General features: G+C 35.4%; 1 protein-coding gene across 3 annotated transcripts; it reads left to right on the forward strand.

Annotated features, from left to right (window-relative positions):
• Positions 1–361: 361 nt before the first annotated feature.
• Positions 362–19,003, forward strand: LOC141712321 (RNA-binding KH domain-containing protein PEPPER-like). Of its 3 annotated transcripts, none has more exons than XM_074515211.1 (6): positions 362–679; positions 1,153–1,167; positions 15,095–15,338; positions 16,433–16,535; positions 17,052–17,777; positions 18,596–19,003. In XM_074515211.1, the coding sequence occupies exons 1-4, from the start codon at positions 644–646 to the stop codon at positions 16,453–16,455; spliced, it is 318 nt and encodes a 105-aa protein (XP_074371312.1). In that variant the 5' UTR covers positions 362–643; the 3' UTR covers positions 16,456–16,535; positions 17,052–17,777; positions 18,596–19,003. The 3 variants fall into 3 exon arrangements, with proteins under 3 accessions (XP_074371312.1, XP_074371313.1, XP_074371311.1); XM_074515212.1 differs by having other exon boundaries at positions 17,142–17,777; XM_074515210.1 differs by having other exon boundaries at positions 16,433–17,777.
• The last annotated feature ends 1,970 nt before the right edge of the window (positions 19,004–20,973 follow it).

Below are 20,973 nucleotides of genomic sequence, written 5' to 3' on the forward strand. Positions count from 1 at the left end.
TACTATTACTACTTCACTACTAGAAATAGTAGATACGACATTGGTGCTTAGACATCGGCATGTAATGCACCCGATGTTAAAATCCTGTTTAACATTGGTTTAGAAAAAAGTGATGTTGAATACGAATACTGACATTGATTTCATATAGTAGGCGTTGTCTATGTTCAAAAATTTAAAAGGCTAAATATATGCTTTTAACTTTGACATCGGTTAATTTTGTTAACCGTTGTCTATGGTCTTTTTTAAAAAAATAAAAATTTACTTATCTTTTTCCCCCCAGTTTCAGTACACTTTTCCCCGTTTAATTTTAACAAAAAAATTGTTCCCCCTTTACACATATTTCATTTTCCTTTTTCCAAAACTATCTCCCCTCTTTCCCTCTTTGCTTGCATGCCCGACTCTCTCTCTCTCTCAAACATCGATGGCAATTCTCTCTCTATCTCGAACCTCAACTTCATCTCAAACACCATGACTCTCCCTCATCTCTCTTCTCTTTCCTTCTTTTCTTGCCACCCCCTCTTGTAAACCCTAATTAAAAACTAGTACATAATTGACACTCAAATTGGACCTGATTAGGAACCAAATCGAGCTTCAAATTGGTAAGGTTAGACCTAAATAGTGGCTTTAGAGCTTGAAAAGGTCCATGGGTTTCGTTCCAAAAATATCGCCGAGTTCTTGTGTACATCTCTCTCTCTCTCTCTCTCTCTCCCTCCCCCCCTCGCACTCTCTCCTTCTCTCTCTCTTTCTCTCTCTCTCCCCCCTCCCCCTCCCCCTCCCCCTCCCCCCTCTCTCGATCTCTTTTAGTGTTAGGGTCTCAGTTTATTCATTTATGTTAAAGTACATTCTTAGCTAGTATAGTTCTATTATATATTTAGGGTTTACCTACTGCTTATATTTTCTATTCTAATTTGGTGACTGTGAGGTGCTAATTTTATCGAAATTAAAAATCTCTGTGTCTTCTCATAGACAACTGGTAATGATTAGTAAGTTAATTTAATACTAAATAAGGTATTATGTTTTTTTTTTGTATATTTATATTTGTTTGGGCTTAATTGTTGTTTATTTAGGCTAATAGGGATAGGGGTGTGATATGGTTATTGGAAATAATTACATGAAGTTGAAGGTATAATGCTTTGTTTTGCTGATATTTAGGTTTTGATATCGGGTAAAGAGTGTAACACCCCCAAATCCGGGGTCGGGGATCCGGGTTGTCACGAGTTCCATTTCCCTTAACAACACCCAATCTTAATAAATAATCAACTACTCTGTACTGTGACCCCACAATAAACACACACACCACAAGTTATAGTCTCAGAGATGAATATCCAAAAATAATCACAAGTCGTTTTATTCCACAATTATATGCCAATACACCTTAAACAGGTTTCTAAATAAATTTACATTTCTTTGCCATTATTACAATTCATAAATATACATAATCTGATACATCAAAAGTTGAAAGCCTAGCCTATTGGTAGTTCCTACCTCAGCTATGGCGGCATCAGTGCTTCTAGAAAACTGCGGAACGTCTCCTAACCTCTTGCGAATCGGGAGCTTGGTCCGGTTCATCTTGTCTATCTGATGTTGTGTGATGAAAGAAGAAAGCAAGGGTGAGCAGCAAGCCCACCAAAATAATATGTATAATGATTAATAGTATATGAGCCTTCTCTTAGTACTCATGAAAGTCTTGGTCAAAAGAAATGAACCAAGTTGATATCTTAATGCGATGAAGTCGCAAAATATTCAGTATATATATATACATATATACTTTTCAAAATCTTGGAAGTCCTCTTCCATGCATAATATACACAAAGTCCCAGTGTATAACTGTATAAAAAAAATATCGTTGCAAGGTGATCTCATATATCTAACCTTGTCTCAACGTTTTTCTGAAAATCTTTGTCATACATAAGACAATTATTAATTAGATATAAGTTTAAAAGATGAAGTTACCAGATACTCCAATATACTTATATCTTTTCCAAATACTACTTGAACTACCACCGTTCAAGTTATAATTAATTTCAAAAGTTCATCACATAGATGAGACTATAAGACAAGATTTGAATAGATTAAATTTTTAAAATATTATCAAAATAAAATGAAGTTACGAGATACTTCATTTGATGTAAACATCATTTTGAAAACTTGACCCTGCCAACACCCAACAATCGCCCAACCGTAGCCTTTCCATCGAAGTGCTCTGGGTAGTGTTGCAGAAATTATCCAATTGGATGATGAACTCATTACGGGAGTTTGCCGCGCCAGGAAGACCACTTACGATGATCAGTCGTAGTAGTACAACCCCACCATTTTCTACATGTAGAGGAGAACCTGTCGGATTTACTTGTCAACCGAACACTGAACTCCTAAGGAATGGACCGCCTTAGCGGAACTTCCAGGCCATTTGGGCCAATATAATAAGGCTGGGCCGGCGCTACTCGGCCACTTACGCCACTCCTAGTTCAGATGAAATCCATGACTCTGAAACGTAAAGCTCGTCCCCACTTTCCCCAAGTAGAAACTTGTTGATACGGCTCCACCAAGAAGTCGTATCTATTTGGAAAGGAGAACTCACTGATATTTCCCAGGCGATGCCTGTTAATGGATTAACTTGTTCCAAGAATTTTACTTCCCGAGTGTTGGGTAAGTAATCAATTCATTTATCAAAACAGCAACCTTGTTGCGAATATAAAACACACCACAGAGCCGGATCCCTCAGGTTTTGAGCGAGTATTTAAATCCCCTTGAAAAGGAAGATCTTAAATATAAAAATGAGTTTTGGGATCCGCTCTAACTTTTAAAAATCATTTTGAAGACTCGAAAACACTTTATAGAGTGTTTGGAGTATAGCTGATTTAATGAAGTAAATCAGTCCCCAGAATATTTAGAAAATAACTGAATATTATTATTTAAATAATATTCCCATAAAGAATAATCTTTATAAAAATAATTGAAGTAGAAGTATTAAAACTTATACTTGAAATGGATATCAAATAACCAAAGATATACTTATATGAAAGTACTATCTTTATTTGAATAATCAAAAATAAGTTTGATTATTGACACCTTATTCTTTAATAAAATAAAGAATATATCTCAGCAAATAATCGGAGTCATAGATCCTCAAATTAATATTCAAATAATATTCAATAAATAAAATAAAGGAGTCATAAGTCCTCGAATGAATATTCAAGATAATAATCATTAATAAAATCAAGTTATCGAATAAAACTTATTCGATTAATAGTTTTGAAAACTATAACTATATATATATATAAATATATATATATAAAATCTACTCGGGATCCTCGACTCCCGGTTTTAGAAAATGTTTTCACCTTTGGGTCCCTATACTAAGGGTATATGCAAATTACCGCTATTCTCTAGCATAGGTATTATCAACTGAACCAACAGATATATATGGCAAGAATATGAAACAGGCATGCATATATATACCATAGCAGCATGCTTCAATATATTGCAACATTTGCTAATATAAACATCATGCATCTATCGCAAGATAATGCATATACATATATACATCACAACAACAGTATAACGGGTAGAAAACTTGCCTGAGCGACTGGGGGTTACGAATGGCTCGGGACGAGTCTGGTAACCTATAAACAACAAGTAAGTTGGAATTAAACCAAAGTCACTTGTAAATCTATACTTTAACTAACTTAGACTCTAACGCTTGTTTTGCGCTTACTGATTCTCTTAAGTCACTCGAGTACCCTCGGCTCCACCATTTTTAATAATTTAACCTTTACGAGTTTTAAGGCGATTCCTTCGCGAGTGTCTTACCAACTGCCTAACACACTTACCATAAATGTTTCATACATTAATTAACCCTTTTTGGTCTTTAACCTATGTTTCAAAGTAAGGCGAGGGGAAAAGTTTCGTTCGCGAAACGCCGTTACCTGAAACGGTCGTTTCTCCTAAACCGTGCATCGGAATCGAACGAACTATATATCAAAACGAAGCTCGTAATATGAACTATCTAAACATGGCAATGGTCAAAATCTAGCAGGGGGTTATCGGGTCCTAATGTTATGCACAAAAACAGTCCAAAGAAAATCGGACATTACGACGGCTATGTTTACGCGATTACCAATGTTTAAACTACTCCAATTAACCACCAACCAACTCATAACCATCAATACAACAAAACTTCACCTAAACCATACCACATCAGTCCATAATCTCCAAGGTTTTCAACTCAAACAACCACAATCAAGACCTATGAACTATAATCAAGCTTCAATTACCAAAACACTTCCAAATCAAACCAAACTACTAATAATCACAATCCATGCTTCTCATTTCACAACACCAACCATTAAAATTACTAACAAATAAAGTAAAGGCTAGGGTTTGAATTTTATACCTTCCTTGGGAGGTGTTAAGTTGCTAGGAAGCCTTAAGGAGCCTCCTACAAGCTTGATCTTTCCAAAGAAATCAAGAACACAAAGTTAGGCTTTGAAGTTTCTAAAAGTCCGATTTAAAGAACTGTAAAAATGAGGGTCTTACCATGATTATTTGGACGAGACTTGTGAACAAGAGTTGTAGGCCATCTCAATACCTTTCCAATGAGCTATAGAACACAATATTTGAGTGAGAAATGAAGGAGATACAGCAGTTTTAGTGTTCTAGTTCTGTTTTGGCCGAGAGCATGAAGAACAATGCCTTGGTTTCTTTTTGATTTTGATGAAAAATGATTTGCTTGGCTTGGTTGGTTTGATTTTTGTGTTTGTTTTAGTCAATTACCTTGTTGCCCTTGAATTTGTGTGGTTCTCATTCAACCACACCTCCTTCCTTCCCATGTCATGCTTGTGTCATCCTCATGATGTCATCCTCCCCTCCTTGTCCTCTTTCTATTTGTTGGGTGACATCATCCTCTTTAATCCCTTTGATTAACTTCCTAATTGTTTGCCTAATGACCGCTGATCTGTTATACTGTTCGCTTAACTTTCGTTTTCTTTTATCGTTTGAGGGATCATACCCGGGATCTTATTACTTAGGTTCCCTTAACCTTTCTCAATACATTATATTCCTTTTTATGATCCTCTATTATAATCCTTTAATTTAAATCCTTTTATCCTGTTACCTTATACTCAATTCTTTCCGTATCTATTGGATTTCCGGGAAAAATCAAAGTGTTCGGATTTGGATTCTGACGATCTTTACATACACTTATATCCCATATAAAGTACTAATAAAATCTCAGAATATCCATATCAGAACCCCTACATAGTGTGGCATGAAAAATTTTCTCATTCAGCAAAAACACTATTCATAAGGGTTTCAAAAATTTCCAAAAATTGGGGTTATTACAGTCTCCCCTCCTTAAAAGGATTCCGTCCCAGAATCAGATAGAAATGAATAGGGATACTTTCTTAGTATTGCACTTTCTAACTCTCAAGTCAATTTTCCCACATTGTGGTTCTACCATCAAACTCTGACTAGTTTGATAACCCTTCTCCTAAGCACTTGTCCCTTTTCGATCTATAACCCTTTCTGGTTGCTCCCTATAGGTTATGTCTGGTCGCATGCCTATGCGCTCATATGCCCCTATTTATCTGGCATCCGAATTACATTTTCTTAACATTGATACGTGGAACACATTATGAACTTGCTACATATTCGGGGGTAGGGCTAGCTCATATGCTATCTTCCCAATATGTCTTAATATATCCAAGGGTCCAACAATTCGTGGACTTAACTTCCCTTTCTTTCCGAACCTCATCCTTCCTTTCCAAGGAAATACCTATAACAACACTAGGTCCCCCACTTCCTATTCCTTGTCCTTTCGTGTCAAATCAACATACTTCGTGTTCCTATCTTGGGCTACTACCAGCCGTCCTCTTATTAGATCTATTATATCCTTGGTCCTTTGGACCACTACTGGTCTGAGCATCTTGCGCTCTACAACTTCATCCTAACATAAGGGAGATCGACATTATCTTCCCTCAAGGATCTCATAAGGTGACATCTCGATAATGACATATGATCTATTGTCGTGATATAACTAAATCCGCGTTAAGTGATCATTCCAAATTCTTTCAAGTCTATTGCACAGACTCTCATTATAGCATTTAGCATTAGAGCTTTTGCTTCTCAATACCCATTCTTTTCTAGTTCGTAATCGCTACAACCTTCCGTTCCTAATATTATACTAGTTATACTTTTGCTCGTTAGCGTTCTATAACCTTTTAATAACCACTTCAACCTTAGTATCACGAATGTGTTTCCATTTCGAATACTACCACAACTTTATTACTCCTTTTTTCTGCTGTTTCTATTTCCCAAAGTTTGATCAATCATATAGAAGTAAAGGAATTTGTTGAGAGATCACTATGATCATGAACACTTGTTATATTGCATAGTTAGTACAGAAGGTGGCCAGCCTTTAGTACTTGACAAGCAACTAAACAATAGATGGTATCCAACTAGGCTTCTATCACAAAGATAGATAGTCATTCGGCAATACCTCCCCTTCTGGAAGGGTTGTTCTTCTCAGCTTACTTGAAATGAAAAGAAGAGAAAAGAACGAACTGAAGAGAATTGTATATATGTAAAAAAAATATTGCCATAAAATATCTGGCTTGGAATCTACCTCTGAACTATAGAGGTTTGTCATAGGAGAACAAAACATATATGTATTTATATCAACATAAAGTATTATAGCATCGTATTTTACATGCCTAAATATTTTCGCTATCCCGTCCATCATTCTATGGACCCATGCTCTTCCTCGAGCTTATACACAATCACCTTTGAAACTCCCTCGACATTGAAAATCGAATCTGGAATCTCATTCTAGACATCATCGTTACTAGAATTCTATGCTTGCATCGCAACCTTCCTCGTATAGTCATACGACCCTCAATTGATAAGGATGAATAAATATTCAATAGGTAAATAATCTACTTAATTAGTCTATTCAATGATAACTTATACATCACCACGACCCGATTAGTGGTACTTAATCTCAACATCCATTCCAATACAACTCTCATGGTTGTAACCAGCTCATTACTCGCAGAATCATTGTTGCATTACTATGGTCCACCACTGACCTACTGTAGTCATTAATTTTCCTTGAAGTCTTAATAGCTAACCATACGGAGTCCATACATATCGTATCGAATTCTTCTAAGGAGGTAACATAATCACCATTCATGATTCATGAAGAACACTCCTGATCCTGACATACATACATGACATGAAGCAAATAAAATTGCAGAAGAGTTTCGCTCAAAGCAACGATAGCAGGTTAATACCATTCGTAATCATATGCCTTCAATAGAAGACTTAACTCAAAGGTTTGTTTAGTCCTTTTTGAAACATGGTCCTGGCTTATCTCAAGATAGGACCTTCTAAGATAGATAGCCCGTTCATGGCGATTACACGAATTAAACCTTTACCAACTACTATTACGGTCGCGTATTGCACAGTCATCAGAAGGAATGTCAATCTTCCAAACCATAATACAACCTTCACAGCTTTAACCATCATCACTGTATTCTTTTGGCACAGGCGCCTATAATTATCCTCTTACCTTTAAAGTGTCGGCCACCTCTTTGGCCTTTCCTGATAGTACAATTTCCTTACAGTCAATGTCATTTTAACCACCTCCAAATAATTTTCTACCTCATTTCAATCACAGCTTATGTGAAGATGTTTTCCTTAAAATCTGATGAGAAAAAAAATCACCATTTTTTTCCATAAGTTATTGCCTCAATCTTTAGAGGCTAATCACTGTCAAGACTGACTCTTAATCATACTTAGAACATCTTTTATCTTAAGTCCTAATTGCCCTGAACAATTTCGACCATTACTGGTTCGATCCATACTTTCTCGTGGTTTAACACGTGCCCCACTTGGCAACATTATAGTTACGTCATATTTCCTTTATCAACATTTCTATTCTTGAGAATTTTGAATATTACCTTTCTCCTTGTAAAACCTTTAAGGTTATCCTTCAATCGTTCCTCCTGTATTCCCTAGATACAGGGCATATTAAGATACCATTTATTAATACCAGAACCATTGTCTATATACTTCTGAAAAATTTCTCCACTGATTCTTAAAGGTTGTTATTACCTTAATCCTTTCCAATTCATCCTGTCAAAACTCATACTGTCCCTATTAAGGGTGAAATGCCAACCTTTATGCATTCCCCTAGGATTCATTTTAAGTTACCGATGTTCTATTCTTAATTCCACCTTTAAAAAGGTACATGCATCCTTCCATGGATAAATCAAGTCATATATCCTTGATAGATTATCTTATTCATCATTCCCACCTCGATAGTCTATACCTAACTTCATAATAGCATCCTTATTCAAATTGAGGTCAATCCATATGGCCTCCAAAAGATAACAATGGTCATCCACTTTTCTTTCCTGATTTGGTAATGATAACATGGATGTTCTGGAAGATATTGGTCATGTTCAACGTGAACCTCTTCTTAATAATTCCTTATTTACTTTTGTTGTTTATCTCGACAGTCATCTCAATGTTAGGATATCTCTCATACCTGGCGTCTCCCTTTCTGGGTATCGAGCCACCGGTCTTACATTTCACATTATTGAAGGTCACTTCCTTCATCCAATTTTTCCTGATTTCTTACTTTCTTGTCTCCTCAGTCTATCCGTGTCTCAATATTTATCCTTCGAACTATCTCAAGGTTTCCTCGAATCCTCCCAACTTAAAGGGGGTACAATATATGTATCTCTTATGCCTTCAACCATCAATTTTAACTCATGGTGGATCATCATCATCCTGACGATTACATACTTTTCTATTTCTATTGCTATGAGTCTTTAGGGTTTCCTCATACCCAACTCCCTTATCATTCCTCAAACTCTATTGCCTTTATATTCCTTTCCACTTCAGTTTCTTTTTTTTTTATTTTCCTTTCTCTTATCATTATTTCACAAACCAATCACAATATAAGCATTGATTTCAAAAATCCCGTCATTCTGGATTCGTGTCCTCAGAACGAATCTTGACAACTTTTACAACTTAGATTCATAATTTATCATACTTGTCTGCCTTTGTTCTGGCTCTAAAGCTTTTACACTATCTCCTTATCTTTGGGAATTACTTTCCCGAAAACAATTGACTGGACTTAAATCAGTTTATTATAATCTCTTGCTCCGTGCCTTTCTTGGTCTTTCACCAGCGGGTGGTCTCTCTCTTAGGAGGGTAAGTGACAAAAACAGTCCTTTTGAGATTCGTCAATCATTTAGAATCTCAAATGATTCCTATATTTCCTTTATCCAGGCTCTTGCCTCGATTGGGTCAACCTGTTCCTTGGAACTCTGAGAGCTTAGAGACTTACAGGTCCTGAAAGAATTTCCTATCGCATTGTTTCCTCAAGGTGGTGGTTGGGGATAATAGTCTAAGTTCTGTCTAGACAGGTCCATGAATTGTCGTATAGGAGTACCGTCTCGGGTCTCCTTTCCTTACTCGACTTTCTATTTCCTTAGTATAAAATGTTACATCCTACTCCCCATAATTGGGGTCATCTTTTAATTTAAAATCCTCATTTTCCACTCCGATATGTCATGGGTTCCTTCTATCTTGATGGCGACCTCCCTGACTATCACGTTCAGGGTTTGCTCTAACTCTTATTCCTCAAACTAGCTTTCATCTAAGATTTCATCTTTAAGCTCTTAAACATTTGGAACCCAAATTCTATAGGAATACCTCATTATTCCCTTATCATCTCTCTCGGTATTAATCTCATATCTATTTGTTGGCTCTCGGCCTTCATTCATCACTTTTTCTGGCACAATATGTTCCTTTCCAATAATTCGGGCTGTATTGCAATCTCAAACAACTTTTCGGTACCGGCTCCGGTTACCTTCATATCTATTTCCATTTTTTTTTTCAAAATCTCTTATCAACCCTCCCAAAGTCATTATCATCTTGAGTCTCTCCTTTTTACTAAGGGCATCAGCCACCACATTGGCTTTCCCCGAATGATAAAGAATCTCCCAATCATAATTCTTGATTAGCTCTAACCGCCTCCTCTAGCGTATGTTGAGCTCTTTCTACGTAAGAATGTACTAGAGCACTTATGGCTTAGGTAATTCTCGCACTTCTCTCCATACAAGTAGTGCCTCCAATATTTAGGGTAAAACTATTGCCACGAGCCTAAGCTCATGGGCGGGGATATCGAATTTCATATTACCTTAATTATCTTGACGCAGACGCGATTATCTTGCTGTGCTAAGAAGCACCCTAATTCCTTATGCGAAGCGTCACTTACAAATCACAAAATCTCCTTTTTCCATCCGGCAATGCCAATATAGGGGCTGTCACCAACCTTTGCTTCAGTTCTTAAAAGCTATTCTCGCATTTCTCTGTCTATTCGAACTTCTCAGTCTTATGAGTAAGCCGCGTTAAAGGGGCTACTATCTTTACAACTTGAACGAACCTCCGGTAGTGACCGACCAATCCTACCTCTGGTAGTCGACCTAACCATGGTCATCAATTCATCAGTGGTCCTTTTATTCATTCTTGTCAGGATCCTCCATGGGATCCTCCTCAGCAACTATCCCTTCTAGGACAACATCCTCAACCGCTACATCCTCAATATCAACATCATCCGGTCCTGCATTAGGACACTCTATCGGATCCACAATCCGATCTCCAATTACTAATAAAACATCATCGCGTTGTTGCTCCTCAACCTCAGGGTTCGGAGTTCCGCTACCATATACGATAACGAACTACGCTCCTATCACGATATTTATAAGGGTTCCCATAAGGGTTTTAACTGTCAGTACTACGTTAGGTAGTCCGACTATGAACTTGGCAAGAGTTCTTATTATCTTAGTGAACTTATTATCTTAACGTCCCATCATCTCTGAGGTTTATAACGCTTAGCTCTGATACCATTTCTGTAACACCCCCAAATCCGGGGTCGGGGATCCGGGTTGTCACGAGTTCCATTTCCCTTAACAACACCCAATCTTAATAAATAATCAACTACTCTGTACTGTGACCCCACAATAAACACACACACCATAAGTTATAGTCTCAGAGATGAATATCCAAAAATAATCACAAGTCGTTTTATTCCACAATTATATGCCAATACACCTTAAACAGGTTTCTGAATAAATTTACATTTCTTTGCCATTATTACAATTCATAAATATACATAATCTGATACATCAAAAGTTGAAAGCCTAGCCTATTGGTAGTTCCTACCTCAGCTATGGCGGCATCAGTGCTTCTAGAAAACTGCGGAACGTCTCCTAACCTCTTGCGAATCGGGAGCTTGGTCCGGTTCATCTTGTCTATCTGATGTTGTGTGATGAAAGAAGAAAGCAAGGGTGAGCAGCAAGCCCACCAAAATAATATGTATAATGATTAATAGTATATGAGCCTTCTCTTAGTACTCATGAAAGTCTTGGTCAAAAGAAATGAACCAAGTTGATATCTTAATGCGATGAAGTCGCAAAATATTCAGTATATATATATATACATATATACTTTTCAAAATCTTGGAAGTCCTCTTCCATGCATAATATACACAAAGTCCCAGTGTATAACTGTATAAAAAAAATATCGTTGCAAGGTGATCTCATATATCTAACCTTGTCTCAACGTTTTTTCTGAAAATCTTTGTCATACATAAGACAATTATTAATTAGATATAAGTTTAAAAGATGAAGTTACCAGATACTCCAATATACTTATATCTTTTCCAAATACTACTTGAACTACCACCGTTCAAGTTATAATTAATTTCAAAAGTTCATCACATAGATGAGACTATAAGACAAGATTTGAATAGATTAAATTTTTAAAATATTATCAAAATAAAATGAAGTTACGAGATACTTCATTTGATGTAAACATCATTTTGAAAACTTGACCCTGCCAACACCCAACAATCGCCCAACCGTAGCCTTTCTATCGAAGTGCTTTGGGTAGTGTTGCAGAAATTATCCAATTGGATGATGAACTCATTACGGGAGTTTGCCGCGCCAGGAAGACCACTTACGATGATCAGTCGTAGTAGTACAACCCCACCATTTTCTACATGTAGAGGAGAACCTGTCGGATTTACTTGTCAACCGAACACTGAACTCCTAAGGAATGGACCGCCTTAGCGGAACTTCCAGGCCATTTGGGCCAATATAATAAGGCTGGGCCGGCGCTACTCGGCCACTTACGCCACTCCTAGTTCAGATGAAATCCATGACTCTGATACGTAAAGCTCGTCCCCACTTTCCCCAAGTAGAAACTTGTTGATACGGCTCCACCAAGAAGTCGTATCTATTTGGAAAGAAGAACTCACTGATATTTCCCAGGCGATGCCTGTTAATGGATTAACTTGTTCCAAGAATTTTACTTCCCGAGTGTTGGGTAAGTAATCAATTCATTTATCAAAACAGCAACCTTATTGCGAATATAAAACACACCACAGAGCTGGATCCCTCAGGTTTTGAGCGAGTATTTAAATCCCCTTGAAAAGGAAGATCTTAAATATAAAAATGAGTTTTGGGATCCGCTCTAACTTTTAAAAATCATTTTGAAGACTCGAAAACACTTTATAGATTGTTTGGAGTAAAGCTGATTTAATGAAGTAAATCAGTCCCCAGAATATTTAGAAAATAACTGAATATTATTATTTAAATAATATTCCCATAAAGAATAATCTTTATAAAAATAATTGAAGTAGAAGTATTAAAACTTATACTTGAAATGGATATCAAATAACCAAAGATATACTTATATGAAAGTACTATCTTTATTTGAATAATCAAAAATAAGTTTGATTATTGACACCTTATTCTTTAATAAAATAAAGAATATATCTCAGCAAATAATCGGAGTCATAGATCCTCAAATGAATATTCAAATAATATTCAATAAATAAAATAAAGGAGTCATAAGTCCTCGAATGAATATTCAAGATAATAATCATTAATAAAATCAAGTTATCGAATAAACCTTATTCGATTAATAGTTTTGAAAACTATAACTATATATATATATATAAATATATATATATAAAATCTACTCGGGATCCTCGACTCCCGGTTTTAGAAAATGTTTTCACCTTTGGGTCCCTATACTAAGGGTATATGCAAATTACCGCTATTCTCTAGCATAGGTATTATCAACTGAACCAACAGATATATATGGCAAGAATATGAAACAGGCATGCATATATATACCATAGCAGCATGCTTCAATATATTGCAACATTTGCTAATATAAACATCATGCATCTATCGCAAGATAATGCATATACATATATACATCACAACAACAGTATAACGGGTAGAAAACTTGCCTGAGCGACTGGGGGTTACGAATGGCTCGGGACGAGTCTGGTAACCTATAAACAACAAGTAAGTTGGAATTAAACCAAAGTCACTTGTAAATCTATACTTTAACTAACTTAGACTCTAACGCTTGTTTTGCGCTTACTGATTCTCTTAAGTCACTCGAGTACCCTCGGCTCCACCATTTTTAATAATTTAACCTTTACGAGTTTTAAGGCGATTCCTTCGCGAGTGTCTTACCAACTGCCTAACACACTTACCATAAATGTTTCATACATTAATTAACCCTTTTTGGTCTTTAACCTATGTTTCAAAGTAAGGCGAGGGGAAAAGTTTCGTTCGCGAAACGCCGTTACCTGAAACGGTCGTTTCTCCTAAACCGTGCATCGGAATCGAACGAACTACATATCAAAACGAAGCTCGTAATATGAACTATCTAAACATGGCAATGGTCAAAATCTAGCAGGGGGTTCTCGGATCCTAATGTTATGCACAAAAACAGTCCAAAGAAAATCGGACATTACGACGGCTATGTTTACGCGATTACCAATGTTTAAACTACTCCAATTAACCACCAACCAACTCATAACCATCAATAAAACAAAACTTCACCTAAACCATACCACATCAGTCCATAATCTCCAAGGTTTTCAACTCAAACAACCACAATCAAGACCTATGAACTATAATCAAGCTTCAATTACCAAAACACTTCCAAATCAAACCAAACTACTAATAATCACAATCCATGCTTCTCATTTCACAACACCAACCATTAAAATTACTAACAAATAAAGTAAAGGCTAGGGTTTGAATTTTATACCTTCCTTGGGAGGTGTTAAGTTGCTAGGAAGCCTTAAGGAGCCTCCTACAAGCTTGATCTTTCCAAAGAAATCAAGAACACAAAGTTAGGCTTTGAAGTTTCTAAAAGTCCTATTTAAAGAACTGTAAAAATGAGGGTCTTACCATGATTATTTGGACGAGACTTGTGAACAAGAGTTGTAGGCCATCTCAATACCTTTCCAATGAGCTATAGAACACAATATTTGAGTGAGAAATGAAGGAGATACAGCAGTTTTAGTGTTCTGGTTCTGTTTTGGCCGAGAGCATGAAGAACAATGCCTTGGTTTCTTTTTGATTTTGATGAAAAATGATTTGCTTGGCTTGGTTGGTTTGATTTTGGTGTTTGTTTTAGTCAATTACCTTGTTGCCCTTGAATTTGTGTGGTTCTCATTCAACCACACCTCCTTCCTTCCCATGTCATGCTTGTGTCATCCTCATGATGTCATCCTCCCCTCCTTGTCCTCTTTCTATTTGTTGGGTGACATCATCCTCTCTAATCCCTTTGATTAACTTCCTAATTGTTTGCCTAATGACCGCTGATCTGTTATACTGTTCGCTTAACTTTCGTTTTCTTTTATCGTTTGAGGGATCATATCGGGATCTTATTACTTAGGTTCCCTTAACCTTTCTCAATACATTATATTCCTTTTTATGATCCTCTATTATAATCCTTTAATTTAAATCCTTTTATCCTGTTACCTTATACTCAATTCTTTCCGTATCTATTGGATTTCCGGGAAAAATCAAAGTGTTCGGATTTGGATTCTGACGATCTTTACATACACTTATATCCCATATAAAGTACTAATAAAATCTCAGAATATCCATATCAGAACCCCTACATAGTGTGGCATGAAAAGTTTTCTCATTCAGCAAAAACACTATTCATAAGGGTTTCAAAAATTTCCAAAAATTGGGGTTATTACAAAGAGGAACCTGAAGCGGCGGTGTCGCCTGCAATGGATGCGGTACTAAGAATTGCTAAACGTGTCAATGGACTACCGGAGAGTGATGAAGATACGAAATTACCCGGAGCTGCTTCAATTGCATATTGTTCAATTAAGTTATTGTTGCCTTCACCACATGCTACTAATCTAATCAGAAAGCAGGGATCTACGATTAAGTCGATACAGGAGAGTTCTGGTGCCTCCATTCGGGTTCTTTCAAATGGTATGTTTCAATTTTGGATAACTAGGTGTAGATTGTAGATTAAATACTAGATTACGCACCATTAGTGATGCGGGGGACTATTCTTAGCAATCACACACACATATTTATGTTATTTCTTAAAGAAGTTGAAGTCACCCTTAACTATCTTTGATGACGTCTTTCAAGTTAAAACATGTATCAAATGAATGCAAGCGGTATCTCCCTCATTTCCTTCATGGTATGTCAAGGGTTCGAACCTTGTCGAAGACAAGGCCGGTGTGTGAGTGTGTTTAATTAGCAAAAAAAAATGCAGCCAAAATTCGTGGAAGAAGTTATTCAGAATTTCAAAAAAAGTGGACTAATGAGAGGATTATGCGTTGAAGATTTTTCAGTTATACATAGATCATAATGAATTGTCATCGTGGTTTTGTTTTATGTTGCTTAATGTTGTATTCCATCCAGTTGTTTCTTTTGTGTGTATTGTTTCCTTGTCACATCCACTTTAAAAAAATTATTCAATACACTAGTAGGTGAATTTCTAAATAATAGTGCAGCTGAATATTTTGCTTCATTATGGGAGTGAAATGTGATATGTCAAGAAGTTGATTCTACCTCAACTCTCAGTGTCTGACACTTTGAGTTCTGGTACATGTGCCCTGCAAACTCCACAATTCTAGTTTCACTACATAGTCCAACTGAATGTTTTAATTATTATTTTCCTTTTTCTTATATTAAAAAACAAATTAATTTAAAATGACTACTAACTTAAAAATAGATTCTTTTAGAAACATGTGTGTGCATTTTGAGCTGAGCAATTATAATGTTAAAACTTAAAAATAGTTTATTTTGAGTTGTCGTCTACTTCTGTTGATGTTACTGAACTATTTATTAGTGACCGGTAATATGCCCCTCTTGAAAGTAATACTGATATTTTTCTTGTTTTGTTCTTCTGTTACTTCATTTAGTTTGTGTAACTACCCAAGTTTCGATTTTTTATATTCTTGTTTGCGAAAAATTCATGATTGGTATATATGATTTTTGCCTTGGATTCTGCGTTTTCTTTATAATGTATCTGATGCATATTTTAAATTAATAGGTGATTGTTTATTTGTCAGGTAATTTTGATTCCGTAAGTTAGCTTGTTAAGATGGAAAGAGGGATTGATCCTGATGCACAACTTGATTATGCTGAATTTGAGCTTTTTTCGAGCGAGAACAGGTACACTTCATTCCGTAAATGAAACCCTCTTTAATGATCTAAATTTCAAAATGAATAATTTATCGATGGAGCCTGTTTGGTGGACCACGAGTTATTGTATATGTTATATTATATAGGTAGATTCAATTATAATATAGCAGTACAGGCCATATGTACTGGTGTATGTACTGGTGTAGGCACAACACATGCCTCTGTATGTGCTGGTTAGATATGTACTGGTGTTTCTTTAATTTGTATTTTCCTCAAGCCAAGTTAAAAGGACAGCAGAGATATGCCATTTCACTGCTCTTCAGAATTTCTAGATTTCAGTTCAGTTTCTAATACCTTGAATTCGACATTGCTAGTAATTTGTTCATTACAGAGTTAAAATTTTTAATTAATTTAAAGGAATTGCTATACTTGTTTTTTAATTATCTAAAAAATACTGCTGCCTCCTTTTAATTAACAAGGTTCACATCGTCTTGTTTTAAATTTATTTTATTTCGATGAATGACATACATTGTTTTCTTAACTTAGTAGCAGAGCCATAAATTCTAGCAACCAAACCATATTCATTCCAGAGAATAACTCAAGCAAGTTGTTGTCTGCGGTGACTGATTCTCACAGGGCACAAATAGCCTCTGAAGCTGTTCAGTTGGCTACAGGTTGTCCAGTTGCTGAGTTTGAGAAATTTTTACATTCTGCTTCTCCGGTGATCTGTACTTCACCAACTACTGTGAACTGTTAGAAATGTTTGCATGATATTTCTCATGCATTTCTGTGCAAGCATGAGGTGCCAAATACCAGCTTGGGCAAATTAGTGGCAATGGTATGAGAAATATGGAAGCTACGTTTTAGAAGTAAAAGTAGATTGTGAAAATTCATGTAGGCTGGGTATAGATAGCATAACTTTTCGTGCATATTTTGTACCATACTTGTCAGCCATTCAGTTGTTCACCAAAAGTAAGGGCCTTCGTTATGGGATTGAGATCTTTGGTGCTTCTGCTATGAAGAAAGCTGAGATGGTTGAATCATCAGAATGTCTAACATTAATCACATACTTTCCTTACTTGTTCCTCAGCGACGGGAAAGCTAAAGCATGTTGGCACCAGATGAGCACGTGGGATCTAAGCCGTCTTCAGAATCTTTTACTGAGAACGTAACTGTCTCACAAGCTGACTGTGGAAGGTCTGATCAGTTGGAGATTCTTTTCGAATATTTTGAATCTGAACAACCTCAAAGAAGAAGACCATTATATGACATGTAAGTTATTTTTAATTTTTTTCATTCTACTACCAACTTTAGCTTTTTTTAATAAATTATTTGGTGTTCATGTTCTTGATCAAGCTATTTGGATCATGTTTCTTAACTGTCATGTCTCGGTGCTTTATATATTTTCTAACTAAAATTATGAACTAAAACACTGGAATGAGCACAAATGTTGGTTCATATCACTAACTATATAAAACAATGTTTTCCTCCCCTGTCTATTTCTAGTAACTCAGTAATTATATTTTCTCTACATATTCCTTCTAAACTGACTTGATTCTTCTGTGACCATATGTCCTTAGTGTGACCTCTTTGTATATTAAATAATTCTTAAATTACATCTATTTATGTGTATGTGTATGTGTATACATGTATTATAAAAATCATCCCATCTATTTGAACCAACGCGATGCACTTATTTTAGACGTAGACTGGATTTTTCTCTCTAAATTAATTCAAGACTTAGAGGTAGTTTGGTTGAAAGGAAGTTTTTCGGGTATTTTAATAAACCTAGGAATTGAATATTGAAACACTTTTTGGTTTCACAAATTAAGGAAAGCGTAAGTTACTGGGAAGTGTAAATACCTAGATAACGTGGGAAGTTGCTTACTCAGCCTCTACTCGGTAATTCACATCCCGTGTGTCATACATAATATAAAAGATTTATAATTAATCTACATAATCAGAAAATACAACCATGTTTGGCAGAATGGCACAAGTTAGCTTTTCAAAATAGAGCTTAAATTTTTATAGTAGGAAATTACCATATAAATGTGTTGACTCAATTTTTAAAAGTCTACTTATATGTACAGGGTTTTCGTGCATCTTCAATGGGAAGGGGAATTTACAGTATGTATAGTAGAATGGAGGGAAAGCCAAACACACAATTGAAATTATAAGCCAAGTATACGGCTCTGTTGTTTTAGCAACACTTAATGGCTTGTATTGAAAAAAATATATGGACTAATCCGTGATAGCTTGAAGAAAGAGATTAGCTCATTCCTGAACTTGTGTATTCAAGTATGCGTTTTACTTTAATTTTTTTTGGTCATGTATAAACTCTTGACAAGTCCTCAGTTAAAAGAGTCTGGATAACTAAGTTATTTTATTTTTATTGGTTGGGATGTTTATTTTAGACTTGGAATGTATGTCCGAATTGGTTATTGGAATATTGTATGTTAAGAAATTTGGTATCAATATAGCTTTATGTTTCCGTTTGATGTTTTTGGTTGGATGTTGCATTGTTTGGTAATTTTTTTGGTTGTGTAAATGCAATTGGTTCATGTGGCTGTAAAACAGGACTGTAAAACAGGAACAGGATGGCATGTAATTTACAACACATTAACATCACAATGGTAAATGTAAACCGATGTAAAAAATACATTATGTAAAATAATATTAAATGAAAAAGAACTAAAAAACCGATGTGAAATAGTCATTTGACATCGGTTCTGAAAAGAAACTCAATGTATTTTAAGTCAAATAACACCGGTTAGAGAAATTGGATGATGTTAAACAAAAAGATTTAACATCGATTTCGTGAAGAACACCCATGTCTTATCCATCATTTTACATCGGGGGCTAATTTAACCGATGTCTGATCAAACATTTCACATCGGGCAACTAATCTAATCGATGTCTAATCTAGCATTTCACATCGGTTTGTTCGAAAGAATTTTAATAAATGGCTTTTAGAGCTATGTATATTTCATATTTTAATGGATAAATAACTCATAATATACTCATATTCACCTAAAAATACCGTAATATAAATTGAAATTTATTGCAAAGACATCACATTTAATCTTAAAACCGATGTATAGCACTATAATAAATATCGGTTGTTTAACCGATCTCAAAGGCTGATGACATTTAACATCACACGCGAAGACATCAGTTCAGATTGTTTTTAACATCGGTTCTGAACCGATGTTTGATCCCATATTTCTAGTAGTGCTTTACTTTTGTGATAAGTCAATTTTTTAAATAATTGTTTCCAACCCCCCTTAAACAATTACTTTACTGGGCAACACTTTTAATTTTAGTGAACCTCCTTTAAATATAAAATTATTTAAAATCCACCAAAATTAATATATCACAATTTTGCTCAGCAGTATTATAATAATTATCATTAAATTGATAATATTATAATTTTATGAAATAAAATTATGTTGAATTTATCTTACTCATAATTTAATTAATAGTAATTAAATTATTTTCAAATGAACTGAAAATATGAGTGTGCTTAAATATTTATCAATTAGATACAAGAACATAAATATTTGATTTACGATAATTAAATAATGGCAATAAATCCAAATGTTCTAAAAATATTGATATTTAATTAACAAATGAATTTATTCAAAATAAAATGCAGTTATTGACTTCTAATTAGATCAATTAGAAAGATTTAACTTCCTAAGTTCACTAACCAGCTTAGAGAAAGTAGATTCATCAAGTGGTTTTATGAAGATGTCTACAATTTGATCCTCTGTGCTTACAAAATGTAATTCCATGGTGTCATTTGTTACATGTTCTCTGATAAAATGATACTCGATATCAATGTGCATAGTTCTCGAGTGTTGAACCGGGTTATTAGAGATTTATATGGCACTAGTATTATCGCAGAATATTAGAATCTTTGACATCAGTAGCCCATAATCCCAGAGTTGGTTCATCATCCACAAGATTTGAGCACAACAACTTTCAGCAACTATATATTCAGTTTCAACAGTTGATGTGGATACTTAGTGCTGCTTCTTGCGCAGGACACCAGTCTTCTTCCAAGAAACTGACAGCTTCCTGAAATACTCTTCCATCAGTCTTACAACCTGCAAAATCTAAATCTGTACAGCCAACAAGGTCAAAACCTGTACCTTTAGGGTACGAAATACCAAGATTTGGAGTTCTCTTAAGATACCTAAAAATTCATTTAACAGCTATAATATGAGATTCTTTAGGGTCATCTTGAAACTCAGCACATAAGCATGTTGCAAAAATAATATCTGGCCTACTTGAAGTATAATATAATAATAAGCCGATCATACCTCTATAGCTTGTGATGTCAACCTTCTTACCGGTTTTGTCCTGATCAAGCTTAGTGACTGTTGGCAATGAAGTCTTTTTCGGAGTTGAATCTTCCATATTGTACTTCTTGAGAAGTTCCCTGATGTTATTAGATTGAAAAATG

The sequence above is a fragment of the Apium graveolens genome, chromosome 3, assembly GCF_009905375.1.
Source record: "Apium graveolens cultivar Ventura chromosome 3, ASM990537v1, whole genome shotgun sequence".
Lineage (NCBI taxonomy): Eukaryota > Viridiplantae > Streptophyta > Magnoliopsida > Apiales > Apiaceae > Apium > Apium graveolens.

What these genes read in the sequence shown, in the direction of transcription:
- LOC141712321 (XM_074515210.1), top strand. Translation starts at nt 644, where the DNA reads ATGGGTTTCGTTCCAAAAATATCGCCGAGTTCTTGT. An exon ending in CATTCGGGTTCTTTCAAATG is followed by an intron (nt 15,339 to 16,432) that starts GTATGTTTCAAT and finishes TTTATTTGTCAG; the next exon opens with GTAATTTTGATTCCGTAAGT.